Source organism: Cucumis melo, chromosome 6, assembly GCF_025177605.1.
Source record: "Cucumis melo cultivar AY chromosome 6, USDA_Cmelo_AY_1.0, whole genome shotgun sequence".
NCBI classification, from domain to species: Eukaryota; Viridiplantae; Streptophyta; class Magnoliopsida; order Cucurbitales; family Cucurbitaceae; genus Cucumis; species Cucumis melo.
In genome coordinates this window covers 3,073,941-3,097,630 of record NC_066862.1, presented here as the reverse complement: position 1 = coordinate 3,097,630, position 23,690 = coordinate 3,073,941, and the positions used below count along the sequence as shown (strand labels likewise).

Here is a 23,690-nt window from a genome sequence, read left to right as displayed (position 1 = left end):
TTCACCACTTATATAACAAATTCAAACTCGTTCGAATAAAAAATTACATTTTTCGACGATAAAACTGAATGGCTTGAATGAAGCACATTGTTAACAAATGAATTCTTTGAAGCAAAAGAAGAAGAAAAAGAAAAACAATAAAGAAAAAGAAGAGTGGAATATCTCATATTCAGTTGGTTAATTTCTGTGGGTCCAAAAGTTATGTACAAATAAATGTTGATGCACTGCCTGGAAAGAAAGAAAAAGAGGGTGGTGAACAATCCAAGCCAAGCCAAGCCTAGAGATGGTGATGATGATGATGATGATGATGATGATGATGATGATGATGATGATGATGATGATGATGATGATGATGATGATGATGATGATGATGATGATGATGATGATGAAGAAGAAGAAGAAGAAGAAGAAGAAGAAGAAGAATGAATCAACAAATTCAAGTGGGAGAGAACTTGCACTTGATCTCTCAATGGTTGGGGGTCAAATAAAAAGACAAATGTGTTTTGATTCTGAAAAGAAAAAAAAAAAAGAAATGGAGAGAGAGGGAGTGAGTGATGAATTGAAAACAAAGTGGTGGTGGATTGTGGAGAATGGGAAATGGTGGAAGAGAGTAGAGATATCAAGCCAAAAGCCAGAAGTTTCTGTGGGTTTTGGTGTTTAAAAGATAGCCTGCATTTTGACCCTTCTTTTGTACAGCAACACAAGTGCATTTGCTGTTCTCAATCAAATACTCTGCTGTGTCCAACATTTTTGCCCCTTTCATTGCCCCTCCTGTCCTTCTATATCTGCATTTAAACAAATAACTTAACTGATTGAGACATTTTTACTATGAACAAATTATAGAGGTTCGAAGCTCCCCATCCTCGTATAGTTGGAACAAAAAAAAAAAAAAGACGAAGAAGAGAAGAGAAGATAAACTTCCAATATTCAATTGAAAAAGACCCATAAAGACCTATGTCACAAAAGGGTTAGACGCATACATATGCGTTTCAAATTATCAACTATTCTTCCCAACTGCTTAAAGTTAGAAAACATTATAACTTTGCTTGATAAGTATTTGGTTTTGGATATTATGCTTGGTATCTATAAAATCTTTACAAATGGTTTTTTCTTTTATAACTAAATATTTGAATTCATAGCCCATTCCAAAAGCAAAAACACAGATTTAAATCTTTGTTTAGTGTTCAAAGCTTTTACTTGAGTTTTGCAAACATCTCTACCCCAACAAATTTATGATATTCTTGTTTTGAACTATCAAGTTGTCTATTAGAATCTACGACTTTTTTTTTAAGAAACATTCAACTTTTCCATTGTCTTCATTTGTCATCAGTTTTTGCTCCACCTAACATGCATCTCTTAACCAACTTAACCTACTCGACTACAAATCTCCAAGACATATTCAAGTCGACAAGTTAGCACATATTTGACCTTCATAACATGCTCTAAATTAACTTATATCCTTATAAAACCTTAGTTTTTTTTCGTTTATTAATTTGCTAAGCCAAACTCCCGTCCACCCCACTAATCTTACAAAATGGCCTACCCAATCTAACAACAGTTGTAAACCAAAAAAATTTGAAGAATAATAAATCTTAGGTAGAGGACAGCTATGAATTTGAATTCATTTTCTACGAGTCTTTGTCAAATCCATCTACAAAGGAAGACATGCTCATCCAACCAAAGCTACTTGACTCAAAAGATTCATGCTCATACACATTCAAAACTATCTCGATCAAAATCATGAAAGAAAAAGAATTTCATTGATGAAGGGAGGGAAGAAAGAAGAAGACAAACCCTAAGATAGCTGTGGAGAGACTTCGCCTCTGCCCTATGACTAGCAGATCGACACCGAGAGATTTGGTTTGAGCCATAATCATAGAGGCTTTGTCTTTGCCTTCCAATTCAACTCTCAGCGTCCCCACTTTCACTTTCGGATGAGCAACCTTACAGGCCTTCTTCATCTCCTCAAGAAAATCCACATCCGCCGTAGCTCCTCCTCCTTGTCCACCGTCGGAAGCGGCAGTGGCAGTAGCAGCAGCATGAACATTATTATTATTATTACTATTAGTAGATCCACCACCATTAGGTCTCTTAAGGAACGTAGAAATAGCGTTCCTCCAAGAATTAGGGTTATCAACATGAAGGAGAATTACCTGATCATTATCCATAACAGCATGTGAAATAGCATATTGGAGTGCAGCGGCGGACTCTCGGGTAGGATCTACTACCACCATAACCTTTCTAGAAGGTGCCGTCGACGCCCGCCCTCCTCCCATGGGTTCCGACCGGCGATGCTACCATCAACAGAAACAGCAGCCGCCGACGCCGGTGAACCCAGAAGAGGAAAAGAGAATTGGATCAAGATGTTGTTGATATTGATGTTGATGAATGTGAAGGAAAAGCAAAATCAAAAGTGAGAAGGAGAAAGCAATATGAGGTGGTCATTTTGGTTTTAGTTGGTTTCAAAACTCTAACTATATTAACAAATTCGACCTTTCTTTTTCCCTTTCCATTACACAAAGCTTGGCCTCCACCTCTGCCATGTCTGCCTATTCTTAGGAATCAACACAATCCGCCATTTCCTTCTGATTCGGTCAATGCTCTCTTCTCCTCCTCCCTTTTTCTCTGCCCTAATTTTGTTTGTCTTACATTCTTATACCTTCATCTTCCTTCAATCCTCATTGATTGTGGGCGTGCCGGAGTGGTTATCGGGCATGACTAGAAATCATGTGGGCTCTGCCCGCGCAGGTTCGAATCCTGCCGCTCACGTCTCTTTTTACCTTCATATCTTTGGATCTTTCCAATAAATTTTTTTACTTTTTTTACATTTCCAATAAATCATATTTTCTTCCCAATTTGATAATATCTCAAAGCTAGTTAAATTCATATTCTTTAAAACTAAAATTGGTTCAATTTTACTAAAAAAAATTTTAGAATATATTTTACCAAATTTTCTAAAATAATTTATTTTAAAATTAAACACTTGAAAATATATTCCAAACACACTTTAATTAAATTCGTAATTTAATGGAAAGCTAACAAAAGATAAGGAAAGGGTTAAATAGAAAGAGAATAAAAGGTAGAAAAGGAAAATAAAGGAGAAGGGGAAGAAAAGGATAGCATTGGAAAATTAAGGAAAGAGAGAGGGAGGGATTATCGTAGAATATATGATTTTGAATTCAAATTCCAAATCTCTTTTAAATTGGAAAAAAGGCTAAAGCGTAATTAAAAGAGGAATAACACAAGTTAAAAAGGATAAAGATACAATCATAATCTTTTATCGTCAAAATGACTAATGAACATAACTCAACCGACATAAAAATTATTATGCTATAAAGTTGACATTATAAGTCCTAACGCTAGAGATTTGATTCCTTCCAATCACATGACAATATCACAATTAGGCTTTGAATTTTTATATTTTTATCTGATTCTTTTTATAAAAAAAAAAAATTAATTGGTACATCAGATTCAAAATAAATAAATAGAGACTTTCCTACTTTCTTTTATGATTTGAATCCCATTTTAGTGTTGTAATTAAAAAAATTAAAAAGATTATATTTGTTTTTTCACTTTTGAAAGTTTTCATTTCTTTTTATCCTAATCTATATGTAGATGAATACATCAAATAGAGTTAAAGAAACATACTCCATATTCTAATAGAAGAGAACTCGAGAAGATAGTTAAGAAAAGACCTAAAATTCACTCCATATACCAATAAGCTTTTAATAGAAACTCTAAAATTAAACTTAAAAATGTAGACGATAACGTCTAAATCATATAGATTGTAGGACATATCGTGTCGAATTCAAAATTTAAATCTAAGTCCAAATTATAGATTCGAGTTATGTAATAAAAAAAAACTCAAATAATAGACATATTTGAAATTTTAAAGCAAAGTAAGGGAGATAAAGTTTTGGAATTTTTTTTGCCATCCAACTTCTCTTTTTTTATTATTTTTTTATTATTTTTTTTTCTATTTTATTCTCCACATTGACTTTCACATCCAATCTCTCTTTTCCCTTAATAACTAAAGAAACAAATAAGTCCTATTTTCCATATTTGAATTGACCAAAGATTTGATAAACTTTATTGTAAATATTCCCAAAGACAAACATTAAAATGGACCACAAAATAATTTTGAAGTTCAATAGTCAGAGTTACTTTCAAGACATATTCAGATTTTGTATGAAATAATTCTAATAAATGAAAAGTAAGTTTAGTAGATTAAAAGGAAGTGTCAAATGCCAAACACACTAAAGTAATATATTTTATGAGAACAAGACGTTATAAGAATAAAACAAAAAGGCACATTATTAGTAATATGAAATTAAATGATAAGAAGGAGTATAGTTATATACTAAGTTATCTTAGAATCAAAAGGCAAAAATAGAATAAAGTGTTTTTTTAGAAAAGACGAGCACGAGTTTGGATAATCAATTCAATTTTATTTGATATATATATATATATATATATATATATATATAATATTTATTTTAAACAATCTAAAAAGATAGTATGTTTGTCCAATGTTTTCAATTTTTAAAATTAAATTTAGAGATTTTAGTAAAATGAACTAAAATATTTAAAAAAATATAGCATAATTTTATAGTTAATTTAAGATGGACTAAGATAACGAAGATAATTTATGTATTATAATAGACATATACAAAAACCCCCTAAACGAGGTGAGAAATCTCCTAACACACGAGGAATGAGGGTGATTGGGAATATTTTAATGAATTTTATTATTTAAAATAATTTTTCTTAAATTTTGGATATACCAAACAAAAATCATATTTTGGTTTTCCATTATTAGAACAAAATCCGTAAATTAATGTAAACAAATATTGAATGATTCGAGTCAATCTAAAAACAAAAAATAGAATCTCAATTACATCACAAATAATTCGGAATATATTCTCATGATAAACGAAAATAGCTTTAAACTCAACTCTTATCGGGAATCATCCACTAGTAAGCACCTTTAATCCAATATATTAATTTTAATTCAATTATATTTTCTCCTCTTTTAAGTTTTAAAGCTAACATTCAAATTTAGAAGAAAGATTCGAATATCTAACCTATCTAAATCAATATAAGAAAGAAAATTCCTTAATTTTTTTTCGAGTGGATAATTTTTAACTCAGAGACCATTTTAGAACCTTTGTTAAAATCTCGAGAGCCAAAAAACGAAAGATGTTGAAGACATGCCTTTCTTGACCAATTATGCTCAATGAAACTGCATATATTTACAATGAAATACAAGTTCTATTTGTCAAATTTAATAAATATTTTTATCATTTAGGCCAAGTCTACTATTAGCACAAACCCCACCCCTCCATAAAACAGTATTTTCAATTACTCTCATGTACTAAAACTAAACAATAAAAATCCAATCCCCAACTTTCCAATAACTTTTGAGTACTAAATTTCTTTTAAAATAATAATAAAAAATATATATTAACAAATAGGAGTCTACTAATGATATAAATAAACTTTTAATGTATTTGCATTGACAAATAGGAGTCTACCAACTAGATATAAATAGACTCCAATCAACGTCGTAATAATTATGAATGTTGTTGTACACTTAATTATTGATCATAAAAGTGCTACGTATGACAAATTAAAAAAAATAAAAATAAAAACTATCAATCCATCCCATAGCCCAGTGGATGAAACAACTATCACCTTCTTTGAGGTTGAAGGGTCAATCTCCCACCACACCACATAATATGTGAACTGAAAAAAGGTAGGAAGAAAGTACCCAAGCATTTGATTTTGAAAGGAAATTCAGATACCCACCATGTCAGAGAAATTTAAAATTTCAAGCATCAAAATCTAATATCCATCTCATTCACAAACAGACAAACAGAGCCCCATGAATTAGACTAAATGCATGCCAATATGAACCTTTTTACACTTATTGATGCATACCTTTTATAGAGTGTTGATGATGCTCGTAAACACCATGATAACAGATGAACCCAGCTTCCTTCTAACAAAACAATAGCCAGACCCAGACAGGATCACCCAACAATGAGCTGCTGATTCAAAAATATGAGAAAGAAAAAGGATATATATAAAAAGAGAGGAAGAGATTGAGTTTAGAAGGAACAAAAGAACCGAGACTTCAGCTGTACATCTGAAAGAAATAACTGTACAGAGAGTACAATTTTTTTAGCCGATTATGGGCTTTGTAAATTACAAGCTATAAAAAGTACAAAAAATTTTCAATTTCATGCTTACAACCTTGGGAAACGGTTTTTTTCGCCTCAAGTTTCCCCGTGAAAATTCTGTATCTAAAGGCTTGATCCAAAAGCCCAAAATCTGTAGAGTATTAATGCACTGCCATGGTCTATGTTCGGTTGCAGAAATTCACTCTCTTTTTTCTCTTCTTCACGCATTGAAAAAACTGGCAGTGCTTTTTTCTTAATGTCTGAGCCAACAACATTGAATACAACAACGACAATACAGTATTTAAGTCAAAAAAAGGTTATGAATTACTTGATATGGAAGCTGACACAAGTTTGCAGTCTACTCCTCTCCAGAAAAAGGGTGACGCAACGGCCAACAGCTAGGAAAGTCCTATACCGTGACTTCAAAAAATTTCCTAAGACACAATATTCCAACTCTCATCTGCACAGTCATTTGAGGTATTGATATTAGTATAGAGAACAGAATCAACACCTAAATTCATTGTGAAAAAGAAAAAATGGCTTCATGAAGCTTCAATTCAAGTATGCATACAAGCTAATCAGCAGCATTCTGCTATTAAGGACCAGAACTGAAACCCAGCGACTATCAAATCAATCATCCAAACAAAATCAATGTGATGCATAGAATGGGTTCACGGCTATCAATCTGGTGATATATAGACAATCTCATCCACTGATAAAAATGTTTTCAAAGTTTAACAACCCTATTAGCTCCATAACTTAACATGACCGAAGAAGTCATTGACATCAAGTTTCACCTTCTGCACAAATGAATTGAGTGTTTTGATAGAAAATCATTTTCTATATCACTGTGAAGATACTCTAATCTGGAAAAATTAAATTCTCATTTCTCAGGATCCCATAATCTCAATCTCTTTTCCATCAAGACCTCATAGAACCTATCATCCTACCAAATTAAAAACAAAAAAACATTATGAAATTACAACCAAACAGAAGAATAATTTCTAAAGAGGATAGAATATATATATAGACACTTGGATGCATTTCCCAACACAGGATCAATATCACAGTAGCAAATAAAGCCAATGTTGAATCGTGCCAAATTGTTGATTGAAGGCTTTAGTAATACATGTATTTTGTACTTGGGAAGTTAAAATTCTGGTATGGTTTACTTCTAAATGAATTTTTCTGTCATAGAAAATACAACTATAAGTCTTGGTAAATTTGTTGGCAATAATTGAACTTTCAGATCTTCTAAAGCTAAACATTACAAACTTCTTGGTCCTTGACCTTCAATACTGTTGACCATTGCCTAAACAATAACAGATTCAGATTGAAGTTAACCATTACCAAGTAGCGAGTACTTGGTCAGCTAGTTTTTGAAGACATCAAATCTCCAAACGGCATGGAAACATGCTGAAAAGTTCTGGGTTTTCCTCCCCCTTCCCCTCTCAAGTAGCAAATAACCAATACACGAAAATAAATGGCATTATGAATGTAGTAACGAGAACCGTTTCATGGAAGCATTTTCACTTCAGAATCTGACCGTCGTAAGCAAACAAACTTCACACACAAATACAAAAGAAAATCATAATAAAATCAACCATGTAATAAGAATATGATGATCCGGTAATTTAAGTAAACTTCGACAAGATATGTCAATTCCGGATAGAAAGATGTTTCATAAAAATAATATCAACCAATTGGGTAAAATGGGCAACACTAGAATAGAAGAACTATCAGATGTAGATGTTATACTACAAGGAGTGTAGAACGAAAGAATGGCACACAATGCGAACAACTACCTAAAACCTCCAACCCATTAGAACAAGTAAACTTACAGAACACAGACCAAAGAAATAAGCAGTACATCCGTAGCCCCTACCATAAGATGAGTTCATATCAAATTTTATGGATAGGAATCTACTATGGTAATCATAAATAGTAGCACTAGAAAGAGAAATATATGTCAAAAAGCACTCTGAATAAAAGTTACGTGGCTGATGTCCAAACAATAGCATAAGCCCTTCCACATCACAAAAACACAGTGCAGAAGTATCAACCACAACAGGAGAACAGTAGGGAAAAAAGTATAAGATGATCCGGGAGTCTATTGACTATTTTAATAAGAAAACGAAGTGGGGAAGAGTTAGGTTACCTTGGTTCATTGATCTCAGCATTCGGAGCTGCTCATACTCAAAATTAATAACCTTTTCAAAGTTAGTTACAGATAGCAAGTTTCCCTGACCAATCATCAGCCACACCATAGTCAATGCTAAGCTCCCTTAGAGGAGGGATATTTTCCATTGCAAACAACATAAGGTGAGGAAACATTAAATTATTATGATCATATAACACGAACTGCACCAACACGTTTGGAGATGTACTATGGCTTATATAACAAGCAACATTCCTCATTCTGGATACATCCATTGCAAAATCGAGAGGAGGAACAGAGGGGTAAGATGGCCGCACATAATTAGAATATATTTGAGATAGATCACCCCATTCTGCCCATCTATCTGAAAAACGATTTGGATATATTAATGTATCACCATTCATGGAAAAAACTTGAGCTTGTTCCCTCGTGAGGACAACTCCTGCATATTCACATATAAAAGCACCAGCGTGTATCAAGTCCAAAGATCTAACACCCCAACCTGTTTCCCTGGACCTAAACACTTCAAGTCTGTGCTTCAAGCCCTTCTGTGAAACACGATTTCGACATTGAGGGGGGCACTGACAGAATGGTCCACATTCGAAAATTATAGGCTTCCCTCTAACTAGAAATCCATTTTGATCATAACCAAACTCCCCACCATTTTTCATAGCACAAAAACAATCATGAACACAACTTGAAACACAACTACACCCAGTACCGCTTCCTGATTGGTGAAAGGCGAAAGGTGGAAACACAGTCCTAACAAGATACTCATAATACAATGGTTCTTGATCATTGTCAATATCATTAAACAGGAGAACTGGAACTGCCTCCTTCTTCATTGAAATGTCGAGACTGAGATAACCAGAAGGCCTTAAAGACAATGGTTTGGTCCTGAGATTCTCCGCAAACTTCAAAATGGAACTACCCATTTCGGCTTGACCATCAATTCTTAAAAGCTTATACTTGTAGACACCAAAACCCGATTTCCCCACATCAAACCAACAGTCAAGAATTCTATACAGACCATCGTATACATAAATCTTACTTGCTACACTGCCTGGGTACTTCATACCTCGAATAACCCTCACTTCAATCCCGTAGTGCATACTTCTCTCCAGTGCAAGATTCCCACCTTCAAGTTTCTGGTGCATACATTGTTTTGAAAATTTGTCTTGCCCACCATGACCCGTGTAGATTATCATGTCCCCGGCGTCCTCATCGTCCTCATATCCACCAGAAACAATTATACTAGTGGCAATTGGCTCGCCATTGGAGCTCTGACTCGCAGGAACATAGTCAATTCCAGCTTGGGCCTGACCATGCAATCCCACAACACACAATTCCATCCTAAAGAAGAATAGATCGCCAATGTGCACCCCTGGTATCGAACCAACAATCCGTTTGTCTCGATTCAGCCACAGACCGCGCTCTCTCATCAAGGAGGAAGCCCTCAAATCACCCCGAAGTCGCCGCATTAGTCCGGGACTCTTCTCCTCCTCCGCTGTAGATAACACACGCAGCGAATCGAAAATCATCCTGGTCCGTCTCACCACATCTCGGAAGTACCTCTGGTCCTCAACCCCAAGATCAGTGACTCTCACGAGTTCAGAAGACCTTTTATCATACTTCCTCTTAGAGACGACCACAGAAGAAATCTGATTCTCCTCCGGAACAGGGACAATTGCTTGAGCATCAGGATCCACAACTTCAACATCGGCATCGCCGTAGCTCTGAAGTCCTTTACCAAAAGCAGACCTGAACAGCTGAGAAATGCGGTAAAATTCGGAGTAAACATTGTCTTTGTCAGAGGAAATGGACGAAGACTGAGAAAGCGGTGTATGATTTTGGTCTGAAAAAGGGGTTTGAGGGAAGTCAGAGTTAGAGAAGAAGTTAGAAGAAGGGGTAGACAAGAAGGGTTGCTGAACTGGTTGGGGTTGTTGAGACTCCCGAGTCTCGAAAAGATCGTCGAAGGGCTCTAGCTTAGGTTCAAGTTTAGGGGTCAACAACTTGCCGGCGTCAACAAATTTGTTGAGAGAAGAGTTGATTGTAGTGGCTGTTTTAGGGGAAGTTGCGGCGGTCATTACAGCAGTGGATGATGGGTCAGGGAGAAGATTAAGGTCTTGGAAGGGGATAGGAGAATCCATTGGCTAAAAAACGTCCGAATCTTTCCAAGCACTAGAATTACGGAGGTCTGGACATGGAAGATCGATTTCCGGTCAGGTTCTGCTAGGGTTTTTCAGAGAGGTCAGTTGGAGCTTCCATGGCGTAATTTGAAGGCATAAGCAAAATTCGAGCACAATTTGCAAGAACGCTGGCCTTCATTTTTCCTTTTTCTTTTTCTTTAATTTACATTTTTCAATGCTTAATTCCCATTTCTTACTTCTTTCTCTATTTCTCGCGCGATATTTTGTCTTCATTTCCCCACCCTCACTCTTCAAAATATCATTCACTTTTACGGTACCCATTTTGTCGAACTTTATTTTTTTTTTTTTTTTTTTTTTTTATAATTAACTACTTATTAAATACACATTACTAAAAGTTAAAATCTACTTTACTTTTCTTTTACTCTCTAAACTTTTTTTTAATCTCTCCTTCAACTTCAAAATCTTTCTTTTTAATCTTTCATTTTAATCTTTCATTTTAATCTTTCATATTTGCAAAATAATTTGATTTTTTACTTAAAACTTTTAACCTAACGGAATATTGACCGACTGTTAAATATCAGTCACTTGACAAAATTATTTGATTAATTGAAAACCATATTAAAACATGCCCAAAAAGCCATAATCAGTTTCTTTCTCATCTCCTCCCACTTCTTCTTCTACTACTGCATCTTCCGTACTAAAAATTTTCCCCGAATTGAAAAATGGGTTTGAAACATTGTTGATTTACTTTTCTATTCTTTTTCTTTTTAAATTACTTATCATTAACTTGATTTTAGGATTTGAATATGCAAAGATCTCCTTAATACTTTGAGAAAACAGATGGTGAAAGAAAATTGTCGGGTGGCCAACTTCCTCCATGTTCACGCTTAAAGACCATTAAAAGCCCAACCGGAAAATTGGAATGGCGTTGGTGGACGCCAGCCGCCCGCGACACCAAAGGAAATCGGACGGGATGAAGAAACTCATGGAGTGCTTTTTGTAATATTTTAGGAGGTTTTCCAACGGGGATCTATTATATTTTGATTAAAATAGTTTGGGTTCGAAACTTATATTATTTTGATTTGGGTTATAACTGTGTTTGGTCTGTAAACTTAACCAAAATATTTACGATCATGAAAAAGCCAGTGTACTACAAAAAAAAAAAAATCTTCAAAAAATAGTTTTAAGCCAAATCCTATGAAATTTTGGAAAAAATTATTTAAGCTAAATTAAAAAATGTTTTGATTTGTCTATCCAATCTAAACGTAACAAATATACATTTATAATCTTTGCTCTCTAATATTTAAACTATAAATAATTTTACCAAGTAGTTAAATGAGGCTTATTTATGTTGGTATTTAATCATAATAGTCAATATTCCGTTAAGTTTAAAGTTAACTCACGGTTCATTTATAACTATTTTACAAATTTTGAAGTTAACTCACAGTTTATTTTATTTATTTTTTATTTAGGCTATTATTTTTAAAAGATAATTTTATGGGACTTCTATTTTTCTTGTTGGTTTTACCTTTTCTTTCTCAAAGGTTAGTTACTTTTTATTGAAAAATGAATATCACCAATAAAATTGTTTTGTTGTGTTTCATTATATTTTTTTCCCCTTGTTTTTCTCCCACTTTGGTTAGATTTTTTTTTTTTTCTGAAAAAGATGAATGATCGATCCAATGAGATAATAAATTATGACATAAGCAATGAGTTATAAATTATACCATTTTGAATGTGAGGGATGGATCATCCTCCAACACTCATGGAAAACCCTATTTTTAACCTAAAAATTTTATGGACAAAATTAACGTTAAATTTTATTTTTAGTTGGGTTGGGTTGAAAATATTGAAAAAAATGAACTTCCAAAAAATAGCTGGTTTATAATTTTATAATTTTTTAGTCGAGTTGACCCAATCCTAGTTGAAATTATACATTATTATATATCCCCTCCTAATTGCACATGATTTTTTTTTTCTATTATTATTATTATGAAATTTAGTCTTTTAGGATTGATAGGTGAAATTAAAAGAGTTTGCATCTACCATTGTTAGAACACCTTCAAATTAGATCTATTTTTTTTTTTTTTATAAACAATAGCTAAACAAATGTAAACATAAATTTTTCAAAATTCCTTGGTGATATTTTTATTTAAAAAATCTAAAAAACAATAATGGTAATTTAAAAAAAAATCATTTTCAACTATACCAAAAATTAAAATTATTTATAAAATATAGTAAAATCTTTCGAATTTTCATGAGTCATTATTCAAATTTTATATAGTTTATTTGCTTTATTTAGCCCATACTTTTTTTCATTTTACTATCCATAATAAATTTATGTTTTAATTTTAAGTTTTATTCAAAATAGGTAAGATTTGTAACCAAAATGGTTTTTTTAGATGGCAAAATTACAAATTTTTTGTGCATTTTACCAAATTTGTTTCGGTATTTACTGTTTTATTTTTAAACTAAAATAGTTTACATTGCACTATTAACACTCAAATTTAAATAATGTATACTCCAAATACAAACTATCATAACATAATTATAATAATCTAGGACTATAAAAATCAACTCATTGATCCAAACACCCGTTTAATATTTATTTATTAAACACGTGTAACAAACTTGTTTCGTAAAACTAAAATTTACCAAAAATATCCATACTAGAGATAATTTCATAGAAAAAATAAAAAAAGAATTATTGTTTTCATATAAATGGCAAAAAAGAAAAGTAACACAATAAATGCAAAGTATAATACATTTTGTATTATACATACTTAATACACTAGATATACTTGATATTCTCGATACTACACTTGATACACTACGTTGTATATGTAAATGGAAAAACTTGTGTAACACACCTTTAATATTTTATTATTAATTTATGGGTCAGTTTAATTTCCATTAAAAATTAACTTTCGCAAAAAAATTAAAATTTGTTTAATTTTTTCTTTAAAGATTGTAAGCATTCAAATTAGCGAGTCGTATTGATTATTCAAAAAAAGAATTTGAGACACCTACCCTCGGTTTAGATTAATAAAATTGAAGAAATGATTTTAAATGTTTTAAATTAGATAGATGATTTAAAATTAATTACTTTCGTTTGAAACGAGAGATTTAAAAAGGATGTATTTACTAGTGTTTTTTATTACTTTGTGCCTTTTTTCGAAAATGATTTTTAAAAAATGTTATAAGTTTGTTATTTTGGTATGATAAAATTAAAAAAAATTATGTAGGTTTTTGCATGATTTTGACATTTTTTTTTTTCCAAATGCTGTAATTTTGGTATAATTAATGTGTATAATTTTGGTTGGATTTGGTCAACCCGACTAAAAAATTATGAAAAATTGGTCCAAATTTCAGTTTTTTTTTTTCAAAAATCTCAACCCAACCTAAAGTAGAATTTAATCGAACGTCATGCTTATAGTTTAGATTGGGAAGACTTGGTTGGTCCGATTAGCACTCTTTTAATCACCCTAGTTTAGCGAGCACCGGTAGGATTGTGGTTCAAATTCCCACCATATTTGTAGTAGAAAGTCCATGATCCAATGATGATTTTAGAATATTAGTTAGTTAATTCCTTCTTTGACGTTTTTAGAATATTATACTTATATAGTTCATATATTGACTTAGCTTGGCCAAAGCTAAAATAAATTAAAACTAACAATTAGTTTAAGTAATTTTATTTACAATTTTAAAAAATGAACCGATAAATTTTACACAAAATTCACTTATATTTGAAATTCTATGCACTATTTTTTGAGGACAAAACCTCGTAATAATAACTCAAACTGTTATCAAACAATCCATACCACTTGGTTGAAGTAATGTAAATCTAATATAAAAAGTGTTTGTGAATATTGCAAACAAAATCTAAAAAATGTATTGAATAGAATACAGAGTTTGAATTTCCATAAAGGTAATGTTATGCCAAAAAAAAAGTACACACAAATTTATAAAAATGTCAGTAAAAAGTACCAAATTAGATATGTTTTATGATTAGTGTAATTTGAATGGTGTAACACAAAGTTTGTTTTCACTATTAGGATAGGTTCTATTTGTTGTGATTTTATCACTTTTGATAGTGTATCAATTTTCTTTTTAGTATAGTTGTAAAAAGAATTGAATTGTTTGTGAACAAATGACAATCGTCTAATGACAATTTTTCTGTGCGATTATAATAATTTATACGTTATAAGGATGTTAATTGTGTACGGTCATCCTCGGAAACTAAAATGGTAAAGTACCACTGAAACGAATGAAATAAATAAAAACTAAAAGAACTAAGTGTTGAAAATGAAGGTTCTTAAAAAAGGACAAATACTAAGTTGAGTTTGTAACCTATTGAAATAGGGACTACATGATATGTGGGCCTAATGAAAGAAAGGGTAGGACCAAAAATTGCCACTCATCATTCAAAGTTTAGGTTAGGTTATGGCCATGCTCTAATGTTATTGAGCATGGTTTTTTTTAAGATAAAGTTTGATAATATCTAATATTTAGAAAATGTTAGAGAAATCCTTAATTTTGTATTTACAAGATATTTAAATTTCGAAATTATCCAATGATATATGAAATTAAAATTCGTGTCTGTTCGCACGAGATTTCAGGAGAAATTTAATTCGTGGAATCGAACTTTGTATTGATTTATGTATTGTGGATGCAATCTCTAATATTTACTCCTTTGATTCTTTCTCTCGAATACAAAAAAAATAAAATTTAGAACTTCGTGGTCTTTGATCTTCAAGAAGTCGTAACTACAAGTCAATTCAAGCTTCAATCTTCTGGAATTCAAGGAAAGTTTGATCTTCCAAGTCTTCGATCTTTCAGAAGGTTGATTTTGAGGTTGATGATAACTTGCGCGTCTTGAGAGTCTTCAGAAGTTTTTGTCTTCAATTCTTCAAAGCTTCGATTCTTCTCTTCAATCAAAGGTCCTCCCCAAGATGAATGAGAAGGTCTCTATTTATAGAGAATCTCGATGGGCTTTAGGTGGGCTTGGGCCCATTTGCTTGTTGGGCGGGCTTAGGCCTGGGCCCATTTGCTTGTTGGGCGGGCTTAGGCCTGGGCCCATCTGCTTGTTGGGTTTGGGCTTGGACCCATCTGCTTGTTGGGCCTTAGCTTGGACCTGTTTTCTTGACAGGCTTAGGCTCGGACCCATTTGCTCGATCGGTTTGGGCTTGGATCCATTTGCTTGGTGGGCTCGAACTCGACCCACTTATTTGCGCAAGCTCGGGTCCATTATTTCTTTGGCCCAATTTTTTTTTAGGGCCTTGAACTAGGTTGGGTATGAGAAAACTTGACTACCTAAATCCAATCAAATTATAATTATCTCAATTTTGCTGTGATGACGTGGCGTGATTTAATTGGTCAAAATTTCCTGTTCAACAAATGCCCCCTTTTCGAGATTTGTACACATGTATGGGTGGATGAATCTCGAAAATGATAAGCTGAAACAAAAAATACAAGTGATCTTGTTCTTGACTTTTGCTCCAGTTAATATGTCGAATTAATCAAACTATGCGTTTGGACATAAGTTTGATTAAAAATGAAGTTTTGATACAGCCCAATATCAAATTTGTAGTGAATTTTGATTTTAATTCACCATTTATTTATTTATTTTGGAATATAGCCAAAACTTGAATGAAATTGAACTTTTTCTTTTTTTACCAATGAATTTAATGGAAGAATTGAGACATAACATTTATAAAATTGGAATATTGCCAATTCATCAAAATATGAATTTAAGTCAAAGTTTTTTTTTTTTTTTTTTTTTTTTTTGCATATTCTCTTAATTTGAATTTTTAGCGAATTGGGATAAAATTTGAAAAGTTTGCCATTTTTTTTTTTACTTCATTTCAAATCCATTTATGATTTGGGATAAAATTTAAACATTTTTTTTTAATAGATGAGAAAAGAAAATCGGGGAATTTTTTTTTTTTCCAAGATTTGAGGTTTTTTTTTTTTTTTTTTTTTAAGGTTTAATTATGAAGAGGATATGGGAGGGATAAGACTTGAAATTTTTTTAACGCTTTAAAAAAAACAGAATGTCATTTTCTTTTCTTAATTAATCTTAAAAAAAAAACAATAGAGGAGATTTTTTTTTTTATTATTTAATAAAGGAAAAGAATAGAGGAGGTTAGGAAATCTCTCCTATAATCTCACCTAATCTAACTATTTGTTAAGAAGATTTTTATTTAGTTTGTTGAGAAAAGATTTGATTTGCTACCTTCCATCCTTTATAAATAGGGAACAAGCTTGCAAACAAAATTCACACCAATTCATCTTCTCTAACTTTTTTTTCATTGCATATGTGTTTGATCCTCCAATTCTTTTTCTTTATTTGGGAGAGAAAAAAAAATCCGATGTGCTTCTTTTTTTTTTTTCATGATTTGGAAGAAGAGGTGATAGATGAAAAAAAAAAACAGATTTTTTTTTTCATTCAATTGGTAAGGAAGAGCACAGATGAAGAAGAAAAAGGAGACAGAGAAGAGAGAAAAAAACCCTTTTTTTTTTTAAATTTTGGAGAGATTTCTTTTCTTTTCCTTTTCTTTTTTTTTTTCCTTTTCTTATTTCCTTTTTTTTTTCTTCTATTTCTTTTCTTTTCTTTTCTATATATATATATATATATTCTTTTTCATTTTTTGTTTTTTTTTTCTTACTTCTTTTTTTTTTCAATTACTTTTTCCCCTCTTTTTTTTTTTTTCACGTTTTCATCTTTTTTTTTTTTCAATTTTTTCAATTTTTTTTCTTTTTTTATTATCTTTTTCTTTCTTTCTTTTTTTTTTCTACAATTTTGTTAAAAAGAAAATTCAACCATTTTGTCCCCATTTTTTTTTCCAAACTTTTTCTTTTGCAATTTTTTTTTTACCCCAATGTTTTTTAACAATTTTTTTTTTACTTACTTACCCTTCTTTTTCATAGGAGTGAAGCTAAACCTTTTTTTTTTTTCCACAAATTCTTTTTTTTCATACGAGTGAAGTGTGTAGATGATGCGCTTGAACAAATTTGAGGATCGAGCTGCCGTTTGAACAAATTTGAGGATGGATTGCCGCTTGAACAAATACGACGATGATTGTTCTATCGACTACACCGCATGGAGACGACGACGATTGTTCTATCGACTACACCGCATGGAGACGACGACGATTGTTCTATCGACTACACCGCATGGAGACGGCGATGATTGTTCTATAGACTACACCGCATGGAGACGACGATGATTGTTCTATAGACGATGATGATTTATCGAGTGTGCCGCATTGAAGATGGAGTTGATGATGATTTCGCTGCGCTGCCTTGAAGATGAAGATGATGATGGTTTCGCTGCACTGCTTTGAAGATGAAGATGATGATGAAGATCCTCTCGGCAACATATGTGAGATGAAGATGATGATGAAGATCCTCTCGGCTGCAACATTTGTGAGATGAAGATGATGATGAAGATCCTCTCGGCTGCAACATTTGTGAGATGAAGATGATGATGAAGATCCTCTCGGCTGCAACATATGTGAGATGAAGATGATGATGAAGATCCTCTCGGCTGCAACATATGTGAGATGAAGATGATGATGAAGATCCTCTCGGCTGCAACATATGTGAGATGAAGATGATGATGAAGATCCTCTCGGCTGCAACATTTGTGAGATGAAGATGATGATGAAGATCCTCTCGGCTGCAACATTTGTGAGATGAAGATGATGATGAAGATCCTCTCGGCTGCAACATATGTGAGATGAAGATGATGATGAAGATCCTCTCGACTGCAATATATGTGAGATGAAGATGATGATCAAGATCCTCTCAGCTGCAACATATGTGAGAAGATGAACATGCTGATGAAGATCCTCTCGGCTGCAACATATGTGAGAAGATGAAAATGATGGTGAAGATCCTCTCGGCTACAACATATGTGAGAAGATGAAAATGAGATGATGATCCTCTCGACTGCAACATATGTGAGAAGATGAAAATGATGATGATGATCCTCTCGGCTGCAACATATATGAGAAGATGAAGATGATGATCCTCTCGGCTGCAACATATGTGAGAAGATGAAGTTGATGATTTCCTTCGCTACAACACATTGAAGATGAAGATGATGATCCTCTCTGTTGCAACACATTGAAGATGATGATGATGGTGAAGATCCTCCCAGCTGCAACATATTTGAAGGGACGACCTTCTCGACAGCAACATATTTGAGACGACGACATCCTCGGCTGCAATATATATGAGACGACGACTTTCTCGGCTACAATATACTTGAGACAAAAATCTTTTTGGCTGCAACATATTTGAGACGACGATCTTCTCGGTTGTAACATATTTGAGACGATGATCTTCTCTGCTTCAACATATTTAAGAACGGAAATCTTCTGAGCTGCAACATATTTTAGGGGACAACCTTCTCGACGATAATATATTTGAGACGACGACATCCTCGGCTGCAACATATATGAGACGACGACCTTTTTGGCTGCAACGTATTTGAGACGACGATCTTCCTCGGTTGTAATATATTTGAGACGATGATCTTCTCTGCTACAACATATTTAAGAACGATAATCTTCTCAGCTGCAACATATTTGAGACGATGATCTTCTTGGTTGTAACATATTTGAGACGACGATCTTCTCAGCTGCAACATATTTAAGAACGACAATCTTCTCAGCTGCAACATATTTGAGGGGACAACCTCCTCGGCGACAACATATTTGAGACAACGACATCCTCGGCTGCAATATATATGAGACGACGACTTTCTGGGTTGCACGAGACAACGACATTCTCAGCTACAATATACTTGAGATAAAAATCTTTTTGGCTGCAACATATTTGAGACGACGATCTTCTCGGTTGTAACATATTTGAGACGATGATCTTCTCTGCTGCAACATATTTAAGAACAACAATCTTCTCAGCTGCAACATATTTGAGGGGACGACCTTCTCGACGGCAACATATTTGAGACGACGACATCCTCGGCTACAATATATATGAGACGACGACATCCTCGGCTACAATATATATGAGACGACGACTTTCTCGGCTACAATATACTTGAGACAAAAATCTTTTTGGCTGCAACATATTTGAGACGACGATCTTCTCGGTGGTAACATATTTGAGATGACGATCTTCTCAGCTGCAACATATTTAAGAACGACAATCTTCTCAGCTGCAACATATTTGAGGGGACGACCTCCTCGGCGGCAACATATTTGAGACGACGACATCCTCGGCTGCAATATATATGAGACGACGACTTTCTCGGCTACAATATACTTGAGACAAAAATCTTTTTGACTGCAACATATTTGAGACGACGATCTTCTCAGCTGCAACATATTTAAGAGAGACAATCTTCTCAGCTGCAACATATTTGAGGGGACGACCTTCTCGACGGCAACATATTTGAGACGACGACATCCTCGGCTACAATATACTTGAGATAAAAATCTTTTTGGCTGCAACATATTTGAGACGACGATCTTCTCGGTTGTAACATATTTGAGACGATGATCTTCTCTGCTGCAACATATTTAAGAACAACAATCTTCTCAGCTGCAACATATTTGAGGGGACGACCTTCTCGACGGCAACATATTTGAGACGACGACATCCTCGGCTACAATATATATGAGACGACGACTTTCTCGGCTACAATATACTTGAGACAAAAATCTTTTTGGCTGCAACATATTTGAGACGACGATCTTCTCGGTTGTAACATATTTGAGATGACGATCTTCTCAGCTGCAACATATTTAAAAACGACAATCTTCTCAGCTGCAACATATTTGAGGGGACGACCTCCTCGGCGGCAACATATTTGAGACGACGACATCCTCGGCTGCAATATATATGAGACGACGACTTTCTCGACTACAATATACTTGAGACAAAAATCTTTTTGACTGCAACATATTTGAGACGACGATCTTCTCAGCTGCAACATATTTGTGGGGACGACCTCCTCGGCGCCAACATATTTGAGACGACGACATCCTCGGCTGCAATATATATGAGACGACGACTTTCTCGGCTACAATACACTTGAGACAAAAATCTTTTTGGCTGCAACATATTTGAGATGATGAAGATGAAGATCCTTTCGGCTGCAACACATGGGAGAAGATGAAGATGAAGATCCTCTTGGGCACAACACATGGAAAGATCCTTGTCTGCAACATATCAAAGAGGAGTAGAGTTCGCTGGTCAACATTTTGGAGAAGAGGCGAAACCGCACCTTACGAAGGTAAACAATTAAACATCTCTGTTGTCACAAAAGAGGCCACAGAGGCGCTAGCTACGGTTCAAAAGAGCCTGAACGCTACACGCGAAGAATTTAAGAACTTCAAGTGGAGGCTTTAACTTTGCCCCCTTTGCCCCCATTCTTTTTTTTTTTCTTTAGTTGTATTCTTGTAAATACAAGAATTTGTTGAATGGTGATGAGAATGTTCTTATTCTGGTGTGACTGCTCCTAAATTTCATTTTATACTGTTTACGCATCATTTACTATGCGCTTACATCATCACAATGAAGAATAATATTTTTTTTTACGTGCGACTGAACTTAAAGTGAATTTTAAGCTGCCTACGTACCCTTTTTATAACATAGGGATCAAGTCATAACGTAGTTCAATTTTTTTTTTTTTTTTTTTTTTTTTTTTTTGCCATTCACCTTTTAATCTCTTGTGGGCTAGGAGCACCATGCAGTTTAGGCTCTTGCAATAAGGAGCTTTGCATATTTAACAGTTTTTATTTTCAACAAGAATTTGTTCATCTCCTTCGTTTGTAGGATTGGTGAAGATAATAAATCTTGGTTTCACAGTCAAGGAACATTCTGTATTTATGTCAACAAACAACTTCCTCTTCATGGTGACGGGGCACAACTGTGAATCTTATCGTCATCATTTTCTTCACGAAATGGTTTTGCCTTCGAAGATTTCATCTCTCTTTGTTGTTGATCATTTGTCATCTTTAGACCATCAAAAGAAGATGTTGAAGGTCGATCTTTCTTCGATGTGGAGATACTCAGCATTTTGAAAGTTGAAGTTCGAGTGTAAATAAACGTTGGACATTGGTTTTCCTCTTCTTTCGTGGCCATACTCAATCTTTGAAAGACTGAAGATCGAGTAGTTGAAGGCTTGATACGATCAAAGACAGAGGTTCTTTGATTAATTTCATTTGAATTGTTGACTTCTTTAGAAGATCTATAATTGTTGTCGACTTCTACTATGCTGGCAGCATGACATGCAGTGACTTCAAGTATTTCTTCTGGATGATCCTCAAGGAAACTTCTTGGGAGGAATTCTGCCAAAGTTATCGATCGTCGAAGTTGGAGGAAGTCCTCATCTTTTCCTTTTATGGGCTTAGGATTCCACATCTTCTTGTTCCTTCTTCCTTTCTTTTTATAGGAGATGCTTCCTTTTGCATACTTTTGATGGAATCGCGACTCCTTTTGAATGGAATTTGGTTGTCTCCCTTTTTGACGAGTGACTGTTATCCATCCTTCGCCATCATCTTTACCATGCGCTTCTTTATTTTGGGAGTTTATCGCCACGATCCTTTGTTGGAATAGAACAAGTATAGGTGCAGAAGTCCCAAATTAAATCAAGCTTTTTCTTTGATGATCAAGTTGTGTTAATGGCGGAACATTTGAAGTCATCTCGATCGCAACATGATTCGTCTGAGCTACTTCATCAATATCTAGCTCGATCTTCTTTTCACGAGCCAACTTTAGAATTAGCTCTTTCAACACGAAACACTTTTCAACAGGGTGACTGATGACCCGATGATACTTGCAGTAGTTAGGATCATCTACTTTTCCTGCTTGTTCTGGTCGTTTGCATTCTGGCAGTTGAATAAGTTGGTTCTCTAGCAACTGCTCTAACATGTCTGCAACATCAGAGTCAGGAAATGGATAAACTTTTTCCTGTCTTTCTTTAAGAGTTGACTGTCGCTTTTCATCGCCATCATGCTTTCTTTCAATTTTTGTTTCTTTTCTTTTAGAGAAAGATTTCAAAGGAGTTTCATGAACAACCATTGACTCTTTTATGACACTATTTGCAATCTTTTTAGTGTCATCAAGTTCATTCTTGTCACTCCTCGATTTTGGAATCAAGAAATCTTTTGCTCCTCTATTGGCGATACTCAATTCCATATCATGGGCACGAGTCGCCAACTCTTCAAACGTGCGAGGTTTTATTCCCTGTAAAATATAAAGAAGTCCCCAATGCATGCCTTGGGTGCACATCTCCACTGCAGACAGTTCGGTGAGTCGATCCTTACAGTCAAGACTCAGAGCTCTCCATCGGTTGATGTAGTCGATGACTAGTTCTCCCTTTTGTTGTCTTGTGTTTGTCAACTCCATCATGCTGACGATACGTCGGGTGCTATAGAAACGGTTGAGAAAGTCCCTCTCAAGTTGCTCCCAATTATCAATGGATTCAGGCTCCAGATCGATGTACCAGTCGAAGGCATTTCCTTTGAGAGTTCGAACGAACTGTTTGACCAATAAATCTCCTCGCGTACCAGCAGTTTCACATGTTTCGATGAAGTGAGCAACATGTTGTTTTGGGTTGCCTTTTCCATCAAACTGTTGGAACTTGGGAGGTTGGTATCCATTCGGCATTCTGAGATTGTCGATCCTCTTCGTATATGGTTTGGAGTACAAGGAGAAAGTTTGAGCAGGTCCACCATATTGCGTTTTGATGGAGCTTGCAATCATCTCCTGTAATTGTTGAACAGACAACGATGCAATTGAGGTCGAATTTTGTGGTTGACTTTCTTGCATAACTGCCTTCCCTTTGTCAGTATTCTTGACAGTATGTTTATGACTTGATTCAGCAGCATCACGACTTTCAATGTGATTCTTTAGAAATGCAATCTCATAATCCCTTTCTTCCACCACCTTCATGAGCATGTTCACCTTCTTTTCAAGCTCTGCCATTCTATTTTCACTTGTATCCACGTTAGTTACCATAACTGACATTATATTTGGCTGTGGAACCTCCTCGTTTGAGCACTCAGACAACGAGTTGTGTTCATCAACCGCAGGATTCTCTTTGATTACAATTCCACCTTTTGGTGGCTTAGAGATTTGCTCCCAAATATTCTTTGCAACTTCAAAAGGAGGCATATCTTCAGATGACTGAATCTCCCTTGAGCGGGTACGGGTGTTTGGCCG

At 34.2% G+C, this 23,690-nt stretch overlaps 2 protein-coding genes, 1 long non-coding RNA gene and 1 other non-coding gene across 13 annotated transcripts; 1 reads left to right on the top strand and 3 right to left on the bottom strand.

The window, feature by feature from the left end:
- Positions 1-138: 138 nt before the first annotated feature.
- Positions 139-2,682, bottom strand: LOC103483538 (uncharacterized). The gene is made up of 2 exons (XM_008440226.3): positions 1,795-2,682; positions 139-785 (listed from the first exon to the last, which is right to left on the bottom strand). The coding sequence occupies exons 1-2, from the start codon at positions 2,274-2,276 to the stop codon at positions 620-622; spliced, it is 648 nt and encodes a 215-aa protein (XP_008438448.1). The 5' UTR covers positions 2,277-2,682; the 3' UTR covers positions 139-619.
- Positions 2,683-2,687: 5 nt separating this feature from the next.
- On the top strand, positions 2,688-2,769 carry TRNAS-AGA (transfer RNA serine (anticodon AGA)). The gene has a single exon. It is a non-coding gene; the product is annotated as a tRNA-Ser (tRNA).
- A 2,663-nt stretch (positions 2,770-5,432) lies between these two features.
- On the bottom strand, positions 5,433-10,693 carry LOC103483537 (histone-lysine N-methyltransferase family member SUVH9). Of its 10 annotated transcripts, none has more exons than XM_008440223.3 (4): positions 8,341-10,693; positions 6,256-6,642; positions 5,941-6,047; positions 5,433-5,745 (listed from the first exon to the last, which is right to left on the bottom strand). In XM_008440223.3, the coding sequence occupies exon 1, from the start codon at positions 10,488-10,490 to the stop codon at positions 8,403-8,405; it is 2,088 nt and encodes a 695-aa protein (XP_008438445.1). In that variant the 5' UTR covers positions 10,491-10,693; the 3' UTR covers positions 5,433-5,745; positions 5,941-6,047; positions 6,256-6,642; positions 8,341-8,402. The 10 variants fall into 10 exon arrangements, with proteins under 10 accessions (XP_008438445.1, XP_050941992.1, XP_050941989.1 ...); XM_051086035.1 differs by having other exon boundaries at positions 6,511-6,642; XM_051086032.1 differs by having other exon boundaries at positions 5,433-6,050.
- Positions 10,694-17,522: 6,829 nt separating this feature from the next.
- Positions 17,523-19,804, bottom strand: LOC127149841 (uncharacterized). Its single transcript, XR_007821626.1, has 2 exons — positions 19,702-19,804; positions 17,523-19,444 (listed from the first exon to the last, which is right to left on the bottom strand). It is a non-coding gene; the product is annotated as an uncharacterized LOC127149841 (long non-coding RNA).
- Positions 19,805-23,690: the final 3,886 nt, after the last annotated feature.